This window comes from Thunnus thynnus, chromosome 18, assembly GCF_963924715.1.
Source record: "Thunnus thynnus chromosome 18, fThuThy2.1, whole genome shotgun sequence".
NCBI lineage: Eukaryota > Metazoa > Chordata > Actinopteri > Scombriformes > Scombridae > Thunnus > Thunnus thynnus.
In genome coordinates, this window is record NC_089534.1 from 14090182 (window position 1) to 14107991 (window position 17810).

The 17810-nt window shown below is 40.0% G+C and overlaps 1 protein-coding gene across 2 annotated transcripts; it reads left to right on the top strand.

Moving 5' to 3' along the window:
- The first annotated feature begins 989 nt into the window (after window positions 1-989).
- vegfab (vascular endothelial growth factor Ab) lies at window positions 990-17085 on the top strand. 2 transcript variants are annotated; one of them, XM_067573083.1, is made up of 8 exons: window positions 990-1811; window positions 3977-4019; window positions 4984-5180; window positions 6015-6091; window positions 9362-9394; window positions 11977-12051; window positions 13622-13765; window positions 15207-17085. In XM_067573083.1, the coding sequence occupies exons 1-8, from the start codon at window positions 1758-1760 to the stop codon at window positions 15226-15228; spliced, it is 645 nt and encodes a 214-aa protein (XP_067429184.1). In that variant the 5' UTR covers window positions 990-1757; the 3' UTR covers window positions 15229-17085. The 2 variants fall into 2 exon arrangements, with proteins under 2 accessions (XP_067429184.1, XP_067429185.1); XM_067573084.1 differs by lacking the exon at window positions 11977-12051 and having other exon boundaries at window positions 1007-1811.
- The last annotated feature ends 725 nt before the right edge of the window (window positions 17086-17810 follow it).

The following is a 17810-nucleotide window of genomic DNA, read 5'->3' on the forward strand; positions in this document are numbered from 1 at the left end:
TGCATCCCTAACAGCTTCTCTTCTCTGACCCCTCTTTCTTTTCTGCATTTCCTCCTCTTCCTCTCTGTGATGCGTCATCTCAGCTGTTGCTAGAAAAAAAAAGCGGCCGGTCAGGTGGTCATCTGAGTAGGACATCACACAGAAAATCCATTCTCCCGATATTGAGGTGATGGAAAGGAAGTCACGATGCGCATACTCCTACTTTCCGTGTGTGTATGCTTGCTGGCGCGTATTGACCGTATGCGACACTGAGGACGAAAACGTTGCACGGCGCACGCACACACGCGCGCAGAGCTATAGGCTACGTGTCCAGACACACACGCTCTTCTACTTAAGCAAGTTGGGTTTGCTCTGTCATGGAAACGCGGGCATAGCTGGAGCTCAACCCCAAGTAGCCACAAGACAAGAAATATTTGCCCTAATATGACCAGGGCAACTGGAAATGAGGAGTGGCGCTCACCTTGCCTTAGCCTGAGTGAATTTGACCTTTTTTGATACATGTAATGTTTCTGCTCACAATCACACTGTTCAAAATCATATTGTATTTAAAACTTGTGCTCTAAAATGTGTTGATCGGTAATTTCCCCTCGAAGAATGAGTGCGTAAGTAGCACATTATATTCAGGGACTTCTTTGCTGCAACGCCGATATCTGAAATTTAACTGTTAACTACAGCAATAACGACCCCTAATAGCTTTCTAGACTATTATATAGCAGCTTCATATTCAATGATTGTGCATCTTTGGCTTTTTTGTGCGCAGTGGATACGGCTTGCAGCATGTAGGGTATATGTGGCATGACGAAAAACAATTAAAAGCGGAAACAGACACTGCGGGTGATATATCAGCCGATAAAATGTAATGTAATGTGACACAACGATATCAGGATGCCCTCGTTTGCTTTTTTTGGCCCCCCTCAAAAATAGAAAATGAAAACAAACAGGCGCTAGAACTGTTTTATGCGCCTGTTGGTGATTTGATCACATGTGTCGACGTTTAATGGGTGAAACTTTTGAAAAAGATTTCAGAGAAGCGCGCATTGCCGTAGCCTATATCAGCCCATAGAGGACACACCTACCCTGTTCTAATGATCCACCAATCATCCACGTCTCCGGACCACTGCTCCCAGTAGTCACTACTTCACAGCCACAGTATGGAGAGAAGGAGACAGAGGTGGACGCGTTCTGTCTTTACGGAGAGAGCTGACCTGCTTAGTGCGCACTGACAGAGCAAACGGAATAAAAAGCCAGAGCAAATATAGCAAAGTTTTGTGGGACGAGTATCTCTCTGCGCGGTTTTCATTTTCACTGAGCGTCATCCCGGTCCATGGGTTCAGGTTGCACATAGGAGTAGGCTACAAGTTTCCAATGGACAGATTCTTGGAGACGGATGGCGCAACAAGCATGGGATTATTTTTGTAATGTGGATTGCTACTCCTTTGCAAGAAAATAAAGGTCTGCTGCGGAACAATGTGAGACGTTATGCGTCTTGGATTCTCGTGTTTCTGGATATCTTGAAAATCATTGGCAACAGTTGAAAAAAAAAAAGAAGTTATGCGCAAAGGATTGTATGCTCCGACCCTGGGACCAACATGGATTTGCCATTAAAACCCCCTGCCCCTTATTTAGAGAATTTTTAGCCGGTCCACTTGTGTTGTTGTTGTTCTTGTTGTTGTAAACTTCATGCTTGTGAACAAATCGCCACACTGGCCTCTTGGATTTTGAAACGTCGCCTGCCTTTGGATTGGATTTCCAACACGATGAACTTTATTGACAGTTTGACACTATTATTTCTGACGCTGTCAGCTGTCAAGGTGAGTTGAGTGATCCAGAGAGCAAACTGGAAAAAAAAAAAAAAAAAAAAAAAAAAAACATTAATCGACCTTTGCGAAATGTAGTCACCGGTCATTAATGTGTAGCTCGTCCTTGCCTTTCCTCTGGCTAGGTCATCGCTCGTGTTTAAACAAGCCGAAATGTTTAGTGGCTTTGGGCAGATTCAAACAGCCATTACGCGAGGCTGACACTATATAAACCGAACCCACACACTCGTGGGTGGTGCGTTCTTTGTGTCACAGATGTGTTATATGTGATGATTTTCAAATAATGTTGTGAAGTTTGACGCTGGGTGATTGCAGGCCTGCTCTAAAACCACCTTGGAGATATTATTACGCTTTAAAGGCGCAGTGGCTCCATTCTGAATTAGGACATGTGAGCAGGTTCACTCTTGGCGCTGAGACTGCTCTTATGGTTAGCCCACTTCAATAAGAAGACGCATTGCTTTTCACACTGAAATTGAACACTCAGTTTTTGGAACAAACCCAACATTACCTCACAGATTAATCAAGTTGACGTGAGAATTTTAATGACTGTTTGAGACCGCGCTGTAAATCGCTTTCCATATAATCATTAATCAAGCGTTGTGAGTCCAGGAACGCTTGAGCAAAGGTTTCAAGGTGAAAAAAAATATAGCACTAGTACACACACCACATGAGTAGGAGGCTGCATATTTTCCAACAACATGATTGGACTTTGAATGATTACTTCCAGTAGAAGTTTGCCACTTCAAAGGTAGAAATCATGTGTTAGGGGTGCAAACTAGTTCCTCTCTCGAGCATCTCTTCTCTAACCTGATGAGATAGACCCCCTCTAGAGTCCTGTAAAGTGTTTATTTAACTAACTGTGTGATTTAATGACAGCCTAAGCCAGCCAATCAACGCGGTATAGTATCAGGATGGCCCCCCCAACCGCTCATTATCAGTCATCACTCGGTTTAAAGACCGGTGTTCGCAGCTTGACACCCCACCATTAATAATACAGTATATAGTGTTTTGGGGGCTGGGGGCTTGGGTCTCTCAGCCCACAAGGTCGGACCCTCTCACGCCACCAGAAAGGGGTGGAGACAGCTGCGCTCACAGGCTCATTTTTTTTCTTTACGTTTCATTAAGGAGTGGAGTACGCCTTCCCAAAAAACGCTACTGAATACACGCCGGTGCCACAGGAATGGGTCTCACGCAATATTGGCGAGATATTGCGCGAGTTGTATGTGAGAAAGAGAGAGAGGGGGGGGGGAGGGGGTGGTGGCGGCGGCGGCGTGGGGTTGCGCGCGCGTGTATATGTGTGTGATGGTGAGAGAAAGTTGTGCGTAAGGAGCGCGCGCACGCACTGATGGAAAGTTGCCAAAATCCTTTGTGGTCCGACTGGTGTGGTGACAACTACCCCCTGTGAGGGAAAGTAGCAGGCTGAAATTCTTGTCAGTTTTAATGGCAACAGTTATTAATCCGCGTTGCCTAGAGGCAGCGGATAAATGTTTGGTGAAATCGGAACTGAAACAAAACTAACACACTCACAACAGTTTATTTCCAGGTTATAACGTTTTTGCTGATGTGGTCAGCTTTTTCATAATTGGCACATTGTACCTCCGGTCAAATATCTGATCATAAACATATAGCCTACACCACATGGTCTGACTTATCATACCGGGAACTTTATGAACTATAACTGTATAGTTTATGAACTATTCCATATGAATTATAGATCCTTAAATTAAGTTATGAGTATATACAGTACCAGTCAAAAGTTTGGACACACCTTCCCATTTCCTTGAATGAAAAAGTGTGTCCAAACTTTTGACTGGTACTGTAAGTTTTACCAAATGTTAAAACATAATGTATATTTCTAGCTTTTGCTTCAAAATGTGACATTCATGAATATAATCAGGAATGTGATATAGGATAGGCTTGTAGCTTGTATATGGCATACAATGTAACTCTCATTGGCCCATACACTGTGTCTAGTCCAGTCCAAGATAAGATGCATAGTGTGGTTTTCATATTCTGGCAGTGGCCAACAGAAATGTCAAAATGTAAATATATATTTTTTGCGCAACTATGGATAAGTAGAGGGCACTTTTTCTGAGCTCTTGCACAATTTACTGTAACTAACGGCTTGTTTTTTTTTTTTTTTTTTTTACTCCTTGCAGAGTGCCCACATACCGAAGGAAGGAGAAAGAGGTCCACATGACGGTAGGTGTCCCACAGGGCACCGTGGGAATACAGTCTGCACTGGGCTCCCCGGCTGGCAGAAAGCCAAACAGAAAGTGCTGGTTTGAGGTTCACCTTGACAATATTGGGGGAAATTATCGCCTCCTGGTGGACATTTTTGTAGCTTGACCTGCCCTCCTCCCCCCCTCCAACCTCCAGTCAGACTCTCCTTTTTAGTAAATGAGTGCAGTTTCACCCCTAAATCAAGACTGTTGTATGATTTCATTCTGTACAGCATTCCTTCTTGTTTGAGGTTAAGCTGGGGAAATGTTATGCTGACCAGACTCTTTTATAGAAAGGAATTTCACCCTCTTGGCCCACAATTTCATTTTTCACAATCCCACTGTTGCTCAATCTAATTTGGACAATCAGAAGCTGAACTTCATGATATTGTTCAGGCCCAGTATGTTTGGTTTGGCTTCCCAGAGGGCCTTCAGGCAGGGGTTGTTTTAGGCTCACTATTGCTCTGAGTGATAGTTTGGAGGTGTTGCCTGTCTGTGTCTTAATATCTTTCTCAAGAGCAGGACTCCAGCAAAGACAGAGCGAGGGGGCAAGTGGACTGAAGGTTAAAGAACAGACCTCAGGCTATTTTTATATAGCTGTAGGTGATCTGAATCACAATGGGGCACAAGCAGAGATATAAAATAGGTGTGATATTAGGGAAGTTAAACTCTAATGATGACAATATAAACAGATTGAAGACACAGGAACTAAGCTTACAAATTGCAATTCAAAGGAAAAACAAAAGTGGAACGTGTGTGTACATGTATGTGTGTGTTCAGCCCTCTCCTTCACTGTGAGCATGCCAGCATCATGTCTCCTTTTAGGTGTGTGTTATTGTTACAGCAGCACAGTACTACTTAAGAGTCAAACCTCACAGACAGCGGTTTAGTCTGGAGCTATGCTGCCATTTTATAACCCGATCCTCTGTGAATGTGTCTCTCAGTGATCCCTTTAATGGAGGTGTACAACAAGAGTTTGTGTAAGCCTCGGGAGCTGCTGGTGGAGATTCTGCAGGAGTATCCGGAGGAGGTGGAGCACATTTTCATACCGTCCTGCGTGGTGTTGACGCGCTGCGCCGGCTGCTGCAATGACGAAATTATGCAGTGCACGCCAACGTCCAGCTATAACATTACAATGGAGGTCAGTGGTGGTTTTTTCTTTAAAAATACTTTGGGTGTTTTGTGCAATGGTGTTCAAAGGGGTACTTTTGAAATTTTTATGAATTTTCTCCAACTAGGTGGTGTATGTGCTCTGAACAAACAATTTATGCCCAAATGTCACACCAGAGGGGCACTTTGGTTGCTTAACTGGCCCATCACAGTGCCTCCCAAGTGGCTGGCGTAAGTGTCCCTCTGGTCAGTCCACGTGCCTGTACAGTTAGCTGAAAAGCTGCCCTGGTGTGACCTTTTGGCCCAAAATGAACCCTATCCTTTTATGCAGTAGGGTAGGGGTGCCCCCTCTTCATTTTCACCCTTACTCTTTAGAGAGTATGTGCAAGCCTCTGGATCTGTGTTTATGAGCAGTCTGAATCACTGAGAGGTGGAAAAACATGTGGAAAAAGCAAAGAGGAAACCTGCTTCCTACTGACCTGTCTGCTCTTGATTTAAATAAACATTTCTAGTGAAGGGTGAAGAGCTTTTTGAACATCCCGTCCCCTCTTCCTGATCACTGTTCCTTGTTATACTCTAACTTTAAGCCCTGTTTTTCAGCTCTTTATTTCCTGAACACCACAGATCCATAAAATACTGTTTAAATAAGCAAGATTGTGCATCCCATGAAACCATAAAGGTTTTCTGAAACTCCCATGTAACTTACCAATTGTATTCTGTGCAGGTTAACTTTTAGATGGTAAACTTAATCATCAGACTCCTCATCATCTGGTTTCTCCTCATCCTCAGCTTTTGTCTATTTTACTTCAATATTTCATTGAACTCTGTGAGAACTTCTCTTCTTTCTTGTTTTTTTTCTTTACAGATTAAAAGAATAAAACCCCAAAGGCAACAAAATGATATTTTCATGAGTTTTACAGAACACAGTGCATGTGAGTGTAGGTAAGAAACCCTGAACACACACTCAAACACACACTCATACACAAAGCACTGAACTGCTAACCACTCTGCACACTATGTATAACAGAACAGAGGTCAGCAAACACGTCATGTAAAGTTAGTGTTTTCAGTTTGACTCTGACACGTTCAACAGATGCTTATCAGGAGGATTCATATCTTATCTTTGCTTCTTTTACTTCACTGATCGTAAAAAGACCTGAACAAGTTGAAGCAGATCCCAGCCGGCGTTCTCTATATTGCTTTAGTTTATCCTCATTCCATCACATTGCTCAAGTAAAGCAGATACATTTGTGCGAGTGCAGCGCTACCTAATCCTTTGTTTTCCTGCTGTGGCATGTAGAGGTCATTGTTGGATCTACATAGGTGTGATAGCTTTAGTTATTGATCTCTGAGATAAGCAGTGTGTGTCCTTTCTGTACCCTCTAGTCACAGTAAGATGACTTCTTCTAATTAGGCCTGAGGTAGAGTGACATCATATTTATACATTTTGTTAGTTTCTCTTATAGGTAGGTAGCTTAAATGTTTAATCTATTAAAGCCTGTAAAGAATACATTCAGAGATAAATGTTATGTTGCTGGCATTTAAGCTTGACTGGCACAACAGATTTAGATGTTCTCTAAAAGTGAAACAAGGCAATAACACGTTTTATCTTCATATAATCTTCTACAAATGAATATGTCCCTGTCTGGGGTATTCATTAAAAAAAAATGTCACCTTTCCTTGAGCTCTTGCTCCATCTTGGGCCTTGGTGTCCTCATCTTTTGTCAGAATCATGAGCATCTGAGCTTTGAGCTGTGTATCATGAATTAGTAAACTGTGACACAGCAAAACAACAGGGACATGCATCATCCTCCCACACTTCTGGAAAATCTAACAAGCAAATAAACATTGTAGACAGGACTGTTGGCAGAGGACCGAGCTCTGTTGTCACTTTTAGCATCTTTTCTGAGCTACTTGTTGTAATATATGTTGGTAACTTGTAAATCCCAGGCTGTCTATAGAGGCTGTGGCTCGAAAGAAATATCACTTTGAACTCATTGCTGTACTGCTCTCTGATGATGTATATGTGATGAGTCAGTACTTCACTCTAAAACCATTAAATGCAGATGTAGCTATAAAGTTTTAGGGTACGTTTATAAAGTTTAAGAGACTCTGATCAATCTTCAGTATTTAGTGCAGTTCTAAATTTTTCACAGTACTGTGCAGATTACATGTAACATGACATGCAACCAGTGGTGGAAAGTTACTCAATTCACTGTACTTAAGTAAAATTTTGAGGTACTTGCACTTGCGTATTTCCATTTTTTGCTACTTCGTATTTCTACTCCACTACATTTCAGAGGCAAATATTGGAGTTTTCCCTCCAACCCATTTTTAGTGACAGCTAGAGTAACTTTGAAATATTTGTTTTTTTCATATCAAACATATGATTAGTTTATAAAATATTATATATTGTTATAAATTAAACTACTCAACAGTATTTAAATAAGTTAAAATTAGTTCCACCTCGACCAAATACATTCTTACTTTAGATATTTAAAGCAGCTATAATCAATAATTTCATATTAACAATGGATATCATGACTACTTGTATATAAAAAGGGATCGCTTGTAACGAGCATTATCCACAACTCTGCAGGTCCTTTCAGCTCTACATAGTGTTTTGGTGTCTTTCAGCTTATTGTTTTGGTTTTCTGGCTCGCAACTTTACCGTTTTGTTTCAGTCTCACAGCTCTCATCAGTTTTCAGTCTATACTCTACCTACACAGCACTGAAAAGCACACAAAGTAAGCAACTAGCTGTTGAACAGTTCGTTGAGTGGAGCATTTAGCCGATAAAGAGCCTCATAGTTTTCTCAGGAGTTGGCGGAGACCAAAAACTAAAAAGAGATTGAATATTGAACTTAAAGTCTCCCCTCCTCTGATGTACGTGCAGAGTTTGACACTCGAAGGCTGTTTTTACAATCATCTGCTTGAAAGTGGAAAGTTTCTCTGAGCTCACCGAAAATCTGAGTTTAAGGCCTTCGAGGAGGATTTGTTACATCACAACTAGCCAATCGTGGTCCAGTGTGCAGCTTACACAACTGTGATTTGGAAACTTGAAGTCTCCAGTGCACATAAACTGAAAATGGACTTTTCAGTAAAGTAGGACACATCTTGTGTCCAGTAGTTAAACTTTCGAAATGAAAAATATTTGCATATTCATCAATTTTTTTCTGGATTTATTTATTTATTTAGTTGAAAAAGCATATGACACACAAATTATTATTCAAAGTAGAATATTTTAATACATCTTAAAACATGTCTTGAGGGGATCTTTAACTTCATCCAGTAGCAGGGAACACAAATGCATGCTAATATTCCTGTCGTATCTGCATGATGCTTATATAAGCAACCGTTTGCTAACAAGTTTGCAATATGACAACTTGCAATGATAATATGTCAATGTTGTGGTCACTTGTGTTCATTTCCGCTGCCCCCAATACATTTAAGTGGCCAGAAAATCTAAAATTTTCTGGTTTTGTACTTTAAATGCAGTTGCTTTCTTCTAAGTGAGTAGTTTTTACAGGATCTGAATACTTCTTGGACCACTGCATATAACTGAGTAGATTTTAGTGCAGTTGATATAACATAGTACACACAGTATGCATGGACTAATACATTTCAGTCATCTTCAGATACATAGCATACTGTATATATGCACACACATCCAAATATGCATTGACGTGCTTTACTCAGCATACTGATGTGGAGTTGCGGTACCAACCTGTCAACTAGAAACTTGGCCGGGTGTCTGTGACCTTCGTGAATGAAACACTGTTTCCTAACACTTTTGGATAACTGTTGCCAGCACATTTGTTGCTCCACACTCTCTTATCGGCAAGAGTCGTCACGCGGGCGACAGTGAAACAAATCTGGCAACCTGATATTGTAGTTATGTTTTTATGTGTGTCTGTATCCATTAATGAACGCAATAATTCATATGCCTATCCAACAGTGTATGACATGTGTGCGCAATTTCCCAAAAAGTCTGGTTCATTTACCGAGCCAGACATTTGAAAGTGAAAGCCAGTTTAATCACAGTTTCTGGTAAAGGATGATGATGTAACATGCAAAGATTGATATGAGCCACCCATGGTGATAATGAGCCTCCCCGTCTCTCTATTGTTGATTATCTTCATATGTATCTGTTTACAAGGAAATAATGGCATGCTGTGATCTAATATCATGTTGTTTTGTTCCTGCCTTTCAGGTTAAGGAGAGAAGTGAGAGAACAGAGAGAAAAGTGAGTACAGCACTCTTTCTTCTTGGAGATTGAGTTTTTGGGGGGAAACAATGGGGACTTGAGATTTGATCTTTCTCCTGTTTTCTCCTGCAAACAAACTCTCACTCTCTGTCGTCTGTAACTCTCGGCTTTTCTGACATTATCCCATATGTTCTTACTTGCTTAATCTTGACCTCCCTTTTCCTCTGTCTCTCCATTTTCTTTTACATTAAGACACTCAGGGAGGGGGGGGGGGACAAAAAACACCTCATAATGATAATATTTCATTAAAACCCAAGCTGGTGATAAACACGGGGAATACCAGGTTAATCCATGCAGGTCAATGAGTGACACTTGATGAGTTCATTGCCCTCTCCGTACCTGCCCTTTACACCTTTCCTCCTTCCTCTATCACATCTTTACATTCCTCTCTTCTCATCTTTACTGTTTACATCCCACTTTACTTCTGTTACTCCTGTTACTGGCTGCTCTGATATAGATAAGTGTTTTTGAAGACCTGTTAAACTTTTGTGTTTATGGTCCTTACTCATGTTTTCTTCCCTTCCCGTGCAACAGGAGTCAGTGTACTAAGGGTCATTACAACTCTTTTATCCTCCCTCTGCGAACAGTCGTTAATATCTTTCTATTGCAGGGTGTATTGTTGGCTCTATTTTGGTTTTATTTCAGGTCAAATGTCGTATAGTAGATAAGAGTTGGTTCTGAGACCTCCTCTTTGACCTTGTCTTAACTGTTTACGAGTCCGACTGCGGTGGTTACGCTGTTACAAAGTGGTGGTTTTAGGGTCATTCAACTTCTTTTTCTGATGCTTTCATACTTCCGTGTTAGTTTTAACATTGGCCTCCTGCTATTGAGAAGTCTGTTAGCATGACTCATCCTCTTGAGGTTGTGAAACTAGTTGACTTTCGATGTCCAGAGTGAAAACTGATTTCGTAATGCCTACAAGTGGAAATTCTTGAATTTACAACACATCAGCCTCAGCCTGTTCTGTGGATATTTGGTGTTGTATTTGTCATCCAATGCAAGCTGGCTCGGACCAAATGATATGTTGTGCGCATATAATAATAACTGGGCTTTATACAGCGTTTAAAGTCCCCTCAATTAAAAAAAAATGCATTTTGCTTGTTAATACTTCCCTTGAATGTTTGACCTGTGCAGGAGTAGAGTTTGACACTAGAAGGCTGTTTTTACATCGCTTCTGCTGAAGGGGCAAAGTTTCTCCATGCTCATTTTAAATCCTAATAATAAACAAATTAAAGGTGTGTACTTACAAGCATGATTTGTGACATTACAGCTAGTTTGTAAGCCAGTCATGTTCCAAAATGCAAATCATACAAGTGTGATGTGGAAACTTGAAGCCTCGAGGAAACACTGAGAATTGATTTTTCAGTGAAGTACGAGACATCTTGTGTCTCGTAGTTGAACTTTCAAAATGAATAAGATTAGCATATTCATAAATTCTACATCCAGAATCTATGAATATGCAAATCTTGTTCGGAGTAGCTATATTTTTAAGACATATTAACTAGGTAAATTAACTTTTTTTTATGGAAAAAGAGGTTTTTTTTATGTATTTAAAAACATTGTCAGAGGGGGTCGTTAAACTATCAGCATTGATATACTGTAGTAGTCATGAATATCCATAGAGTCTTCTCAGCAACATCACTCTTGGATACATTTCTACTGAGTATTTCAGAACTTATCATGTATAAAATGCAAAGCTTTATACATGCTATATAGCAATGTAGCAGCTCAGCTTGCTTTTGAACATACCGCCGGATATTTTAATGCACACCTGCACCTGCGAAGCTCCAGGTGTACGCTTTATAGGCCTGTATGCTTTTATGGGCTTGTTTTCATTGTGCTGTGGTCTGAAACAAATTGAATCAGCCATAAAGAGTTGACCCAGATAGGCTGAAAGATGTAGTTTTGGTGAAGTCCAAGTTTATTGTGCTCAATTCTTCTGGGAAATTTTAGAATAGCCGGCCAACGCAGACCTCAAACTACACACTCTGCAGTCATTGTGCTGTTTTACAAAAAAAGATAATCTTCTCAGCCCAAGTTGGACAATAAAGTGATTTTCTCACAGAACATTTGATATTCATCATATTCACAAACGACAGTACGTGTTGAAACCACCTACATTGAGCTGCATTACTGTGGGTGTGTCTTTAGGACACATTTCGATGGTTGCTTCAGCTTTTAAGAAGGTAATTTTTCTAGTCATTTTTCAACACATGGTTGCATTTATTCCCTGCACTCTTGAAGTTACTAGGATATGGTCGACTTTAAACATATCACAGACACTCATGTGAACACTGCCTGATGCCTTTCTCATAATTTGACAGTTATTGTGCCAAACAAGTAAATCAGTAACAATAATCAAATTAAACAATAATCTGTTATGAATGACTAATTGTTTGGCTCTTTGATTTATAGAAATTTCAAAAGATTGATCTTAATCAGAGTTGATCTAGCAACCATCAGTTTAAGCTTTTCTAAAAGCATCAGTCTACACAGCAGTCCATTCTCTCTCTTCAGTCACTCAGGCATCTCTCTGCGTTGTTGTCCTCTTTCTCTTCCAGAAAACCCCGGAAAGGCAAGGGTAAAGGCCTAAAGAGAAAACGAAAGAAAAACCGTGACAAAACAATTCACGATGCGTATGTCAGCTCCGCCTTCTCCACCTACCTGCACCTGAGTGTTGCGCTTCTCATAATTAAGCTCATTTGGGAGGAGCTCATTTGCCCCTTTTAATTTGCACCATGTAATTTGCCCACGTCAACTAGCATGTTGCTACTGTTGCTCTTGTCCTAACTTTGTCTCTCGCCCACTCATCATCAGATTGTCAGCTACATGTTTGCTAACACGTTTTGCTAAAATAGCTTTAGCAAAACTTTACATAACAGCGATAACCAGGGAAGCAGACTTGCTAGCTCCCTAACCCATCGCCACCCCTTAAAATCCCATATAATCTCTTCCCAACCATACCAGCTCCATGTTTGCAAGAATGTCACTCTTTATGACTGAGACTGGTAGATGGTTGGGATGAGGTCCAGCGGTGTATCATGAAAAACAGTAGAAGCACGAGGTACAAGTTGCTCCTAACATCTTGTCAGATTGATAAAGGACATGTTTAAAGAAGCTGGAATAAACAGATCTTAGATCAGCTGTTAGCTGTAACTTGAACCGTCTACTGAAACAGATCCACCAGCATGGCTTCGCAGAGAAGTTCATACTGTTCTGGTATCTGTGCTGGGATCACCAGGATTGTAATCATGGTCCTGTGTTCAGTGTTGAGTCTGTGCTGCTTTGCTGTGTCTCGTACCCGTCTCTTTTGTTCTTTTCATCTTTCCAAACAGGTTTTGCCATCCCATGCATAATGCTGGTACTTTTTATGTAACGTGTAGATATGAGTGATGGCTATCTATTGGTTTGTTGTTTTTTTTTCTTTTTTTTTGCTATAGGGGGGAGTTGTAAACCAGCAAATTGTTTAACAAGTACTGTTTTGTGTCTTTGCCTGCTTTTGACTCTGAAACAATGCAAAAGCACCCATATTTTATTCAAAAATCATGAAAAAGTGATGTCATGTTCCTTCAGTGGTCTTACTGTGAATGAATACATGTCTGTTTGTTCATCTGTAATTTGTATATTAAGGTATCAATGGAGTATCTGAGCCTTCATCTGTCCATTTCAGCCTCTGTTATCTACATCTTCTGAATCTAATGTCTCTCTGTGGGAAAAGTAGTCTTCAGTTTTCTCTCAATAAAATGAAATCTTTCTTAACGGAGCTCCAAGCAGGCCCTTGAGTCTTCTTTATCAAGAGCTGATCATTTGTAAGAGTGAGAGTGAGAAGTGTGGTACAGTTGACCTGCAGTTCAAAGTCGATATGTGTCGTTCTGTGTTGCATGGACCGGTCCAGAGCTTTGCTTATCGCATGTCTAACACATACAAGGCATTTGTGAGTGGTCCAATCAATGAGGGAGGGTTTGGGGGCGTGAGGTCGGGTAATTTTACTGCTTGAATATTCGCCTGCTCTGTGGGAACCTGTGTGCAATACTACCCAACTGTCACATGCAATACAGCTTGTTGGGCTGGGGCTTGGAAAAGCAAACTGGAGCATACGAAAGGGTTGACCTAAGGGTGACAATTTCAATGGGCGGTAACACTACACTGTGATAATCTGCATCTCTCCCTCTTCCTCTCCATCTCTGTCTGTCTCTCTCTGTCCAGTGTTTGTGAGCCATGTTGTGATCACTGCTCAGAGAGGAGAAAGCGTTTGTTCGTGCAGGATCCTGTAACCTGCCGGTGCTCCTGCAAACACACAGACGAATACTGTAAAGATCGCCAACTAGAGCTCAATGAGAGGACCTGCAAGTAAGTGTTGGTTTAGAAACCAAGCAATTTTCTTAATCAACACAGTGTGTACATATTTTCCACAATATCAGCGTTTTTAATCTACTGGTGTTACCTATAATTGCTGCAAATTTCAAATAAATTAGATATACATATTCCATGAATGGCTCAAAAATTTCAAAATTTTAAATATTGCAAATAATGCTGCACAACTTCCAGGCCTCATTGGGCTTTAGCTTTAAAGGGGATGTATCATGCACATTTCCAGGTCTATATTTTTATTCTAGGGATCTACTGGAATATCTCTGTAGGATTTACAGTTCAAAAAACTCCTTATTTATCTTATTCTGGCCCTTTATGTAGCCCCTCAGTTCAGCCTCTTTCTGAAACAGGCTGTTTCAGCTCCTGTCTCTTTAAGGCCCCCCTCCCGATGAACCCACTCTTCTGACTGGTTAGCTCCCGGAAGCTGCCCCTCGGCAGATGTCCAGCGGTTCCAGAGGTCACATAAACAAGCAATAGTTGTAGGATTTCACATCTTTTTTTTCTTTTTTCACCCTTTACTCAAAAATGGGCACTTCTTAAACACATCTGTACATGTTTGAGCCTGAATCTGATTTAAAATATGCGAGCGGACAATGCGAACAACCTTAGCAACAAAAGCTGTTTGTTGGTATGGGCAAACAATCTGACATCATAATAAGGAGGAGGTAGAGGTAATGTTGCAAAATGATGTGTTCAGGGCAGGCTTAAGCCTTGGCTTTTGACTTGCAGGGAACATTTTTCATCTGTTCACCTCAAATTTTGGACTTTTGACCATGTTTAACATAGACATCCAATATCATAAAAGTATAAAATAACAGAAAAGCACAAAAAGCATGATATATCCCCTTTAAATAGCTGTTATAAACATAAAATAGGTTTTTACTGATTTCTTGACAATAGACTTCAGTCTTACTGATTTTAAGCAAATAAGCATACATTGGCTACATGTGTGTTCACTGTAGCTGCTGGAAACTGTACCAATCCAGTGAATCTTTCCACATTTTACCTCCACCAGGAAATTAGATTGACGTCCATTGTTTCCATGTCGGAACATGCGTGTCCCCAATGTACTGTAACTGCAGCAGTGTCTTTAATGTAGCTTTTAAGCCTGTGGTGATTCAGCCACTGATAGCTGGTGATATTCTGCTGATATTCTGTTTGTAGTTTGGATTTGGCATGAGTCTCTGACAGCCATCAGATAACAACTGGACAAGATTCTAAGTGTTACTTCATGTTACAGGAGTCATCAACACATACTGATTAATTAGTAAGTCAGGGGAGTCATCTAGCTCTCAGCGAGGCGCTATTAATTTGCATTTATCTGATGTTGTTAAATTGTCCCTTGTGTTTATGTGTGTGTACATGTCTGAGCAAAATAGCAAAGAGCTCAAAACTAATTTTTTCTTTCCTTCTTGTTCAGATGTGACAAGCCAAGAAGATGAGAGGGGTGGTAGCACCAGATGTACAAGATGAAGGAATATTCTAGAGATATTTCATAGCACAGCACTTTGACCTTTGAACCGTAAGCTCTTCTTTTCTGTGGAAAGCATTCCCCTTGGACTGACAGAGAACAAAAAGAAAAAAGAACTGAAGTTTCCTCCCACTGTATATCTGTGTGTATATAGACCATGATAAAAGAAAAAAAGTACAGAATTGTTATGCTGCTACAAATCAAATAACTAAACCCATCATTTGACGAAAAAGCAAATACCATGTGGTTTTGTATTCTAACAGGCTTGCAATGCAGGTGTAGTTGTGTTGTCAATTCATTGTATGCAATTACTTCACTGGATATGAGTCTACTGTGGTTGTGTGTCAGTCATAAATTACAAAACCTCTCAATCTAAGATATATTTAACTGCTAAAACAGTGGGTGGGGCTGAAGAGGACATGGGAGAGCTCTCCTTTCAAAAAAGGTGGATGCATTTTCATCGGTCGACTTTTGCTTTTGGAGTATAGCAACTGGACAGTCACGACAGCCGATGGAAATCTTGAATCTGTCTCTTCAAGATATTGCTACTTTTCCTCCGAGGAAACTGCGGGATTGATATGGACAATGTTTCACAATTGTGATCAGCTTGCAGGAGAAGAGACGTGGAGTGCCATATACTTTTAAAGGGATACTGGTCATCAATAATAGCATCTAATGTTTTGCTATGTCCTACATGAAAACCACTGAAAACATCCTATACTGTAGTTTGATTCCATTTGAAAAACTGTGCCTCACAACATGTACTGAGAAATCTTTCGAGTGCTTTTTAAATTATTTTTGTTTCCTTTTTCAGGAGAGGATTATCAAAGTAGTTTGGTTAGTTGTTGAACTCAATACAGAATCCATTGATTACATATCTTCTTCTCTGAACTTGTACATACTTAATATCCCTTTATGCCATAGTCCATTTTAGATAATTTATAATGTTATAGAGTATTTTTCAGTATTCAGTCTTCTTCCCATATTTAATTTGGTCTATTTATATATGCAGTGTTATGTACTTGTGGCTGTCCTATCTCTCCCTTGTGTAACGTCACTGATGGCTACTCTCAGCATGGAGACTCTCTGTGCTTTTCTAAGAAACAAAAAACAACAAAAAAAAAAAAAATCAAAAATGATTTGTTAACATTCCCTAAATGGATCATTGTACTGATGACACCTCCTCTGGATTATTCAACCCCTCTTATGTAACGATGTGGGTGCCGTGTAGAACTTTAACTCGTGTAACTGTGTGTTTGTGTACATGTGTGTGTATGAGTGTGTGTTCACATGCATTTTGCTAATGTGTGCATCTGTCTGTAGATTAGTTAGTAAGTTGTATTTAAGTATTTAAGTAAGTAGCGGACCTGTGTTTTGTCCGTCCTGCAAGATGCAAATACAAATGAACTACTGCTAGCAGCTCAGCATACACTAGCACAACACCATCACCATTTTAAATTTGGATAACAATCTGCATACTTTCTGCCATCAGTCTTAGAGCCTTCATTATTAGTTCTCTTTGTCTCTTCTTCCTCACTATTAACGTTTTCTGTGTCTATGTAAAACAGTAAAGCATATTTATTTTCAAATTATATTGTTTTTATATAAAATAAGGAAAAGGTTGCTGTGTTGTGAATGCTGTGTTTTAAGAGATTTAATTAGGCAACATGAGATTTCCATGTTTGTGTGCAGCAAGATGATACTCACACATCTAAACCCAGAAGAATGCAATCAGGAAGACAACTGAACTGAGAAACTAGAAATTCCTGCACGCTTTTCATGAAAGACAGACAGATATTCAGCCTTATGAATAAAATGGCACTTTGAAGCAGTGTGCAGTAATTTCATCTGTCACATCTAACTATAGACAACCATTTAGGGACGCTGGAAGAAATAACACAAAATTTTGTGAGAGCGGTTGTGATCCCTAATAATGTGAAGATAACATTTCTCCAGTGCAAAAGAAATATTATATAATGGTAACAGATTAATCTTTCATGTGAAACACTCAGCAGGTTAGGAAATGGCACAACTTTCCCTCAATAGATAAGTTAGATAGAAAGATAGAGAAGTTGTATTATTGAGTGAAGAGTGGCAGCCTTCAGTAAAAGCATCTTCAGAGCCATTTCTGTGCAAACTAACATTTCCATTCTTTCCATAATGAAAGAACATGTCACCCAGTGCAACAGTGTGTCTCACTGATATGCTTTTAGTAGTTTATGGACAACAACAGATGTCTGATGGCGCAAAGGAATAAGATATATCAGGCTTTAGATACACACACAATACTTGTAAGTAGATCAATTCATTGTTGGTTTGGATCTGCACATGAGATTTGTTGACAGTCAGAAAAATATAGAAAATCATCGGTCGTATCCTTTAAAGTTAGGGCAAAACTTTAAGGAGGATTGCTCTATCCAGAATTGTGACATACAGTGCAGTCAGACCCAAATTGGTGAGGTAAAATTTACACAACACACTGCGTTGGTCAATGAAATACATGCAAACAGGCATTCCAAGCACATTAATTTGTAACATGAAAAGGCTAACTCA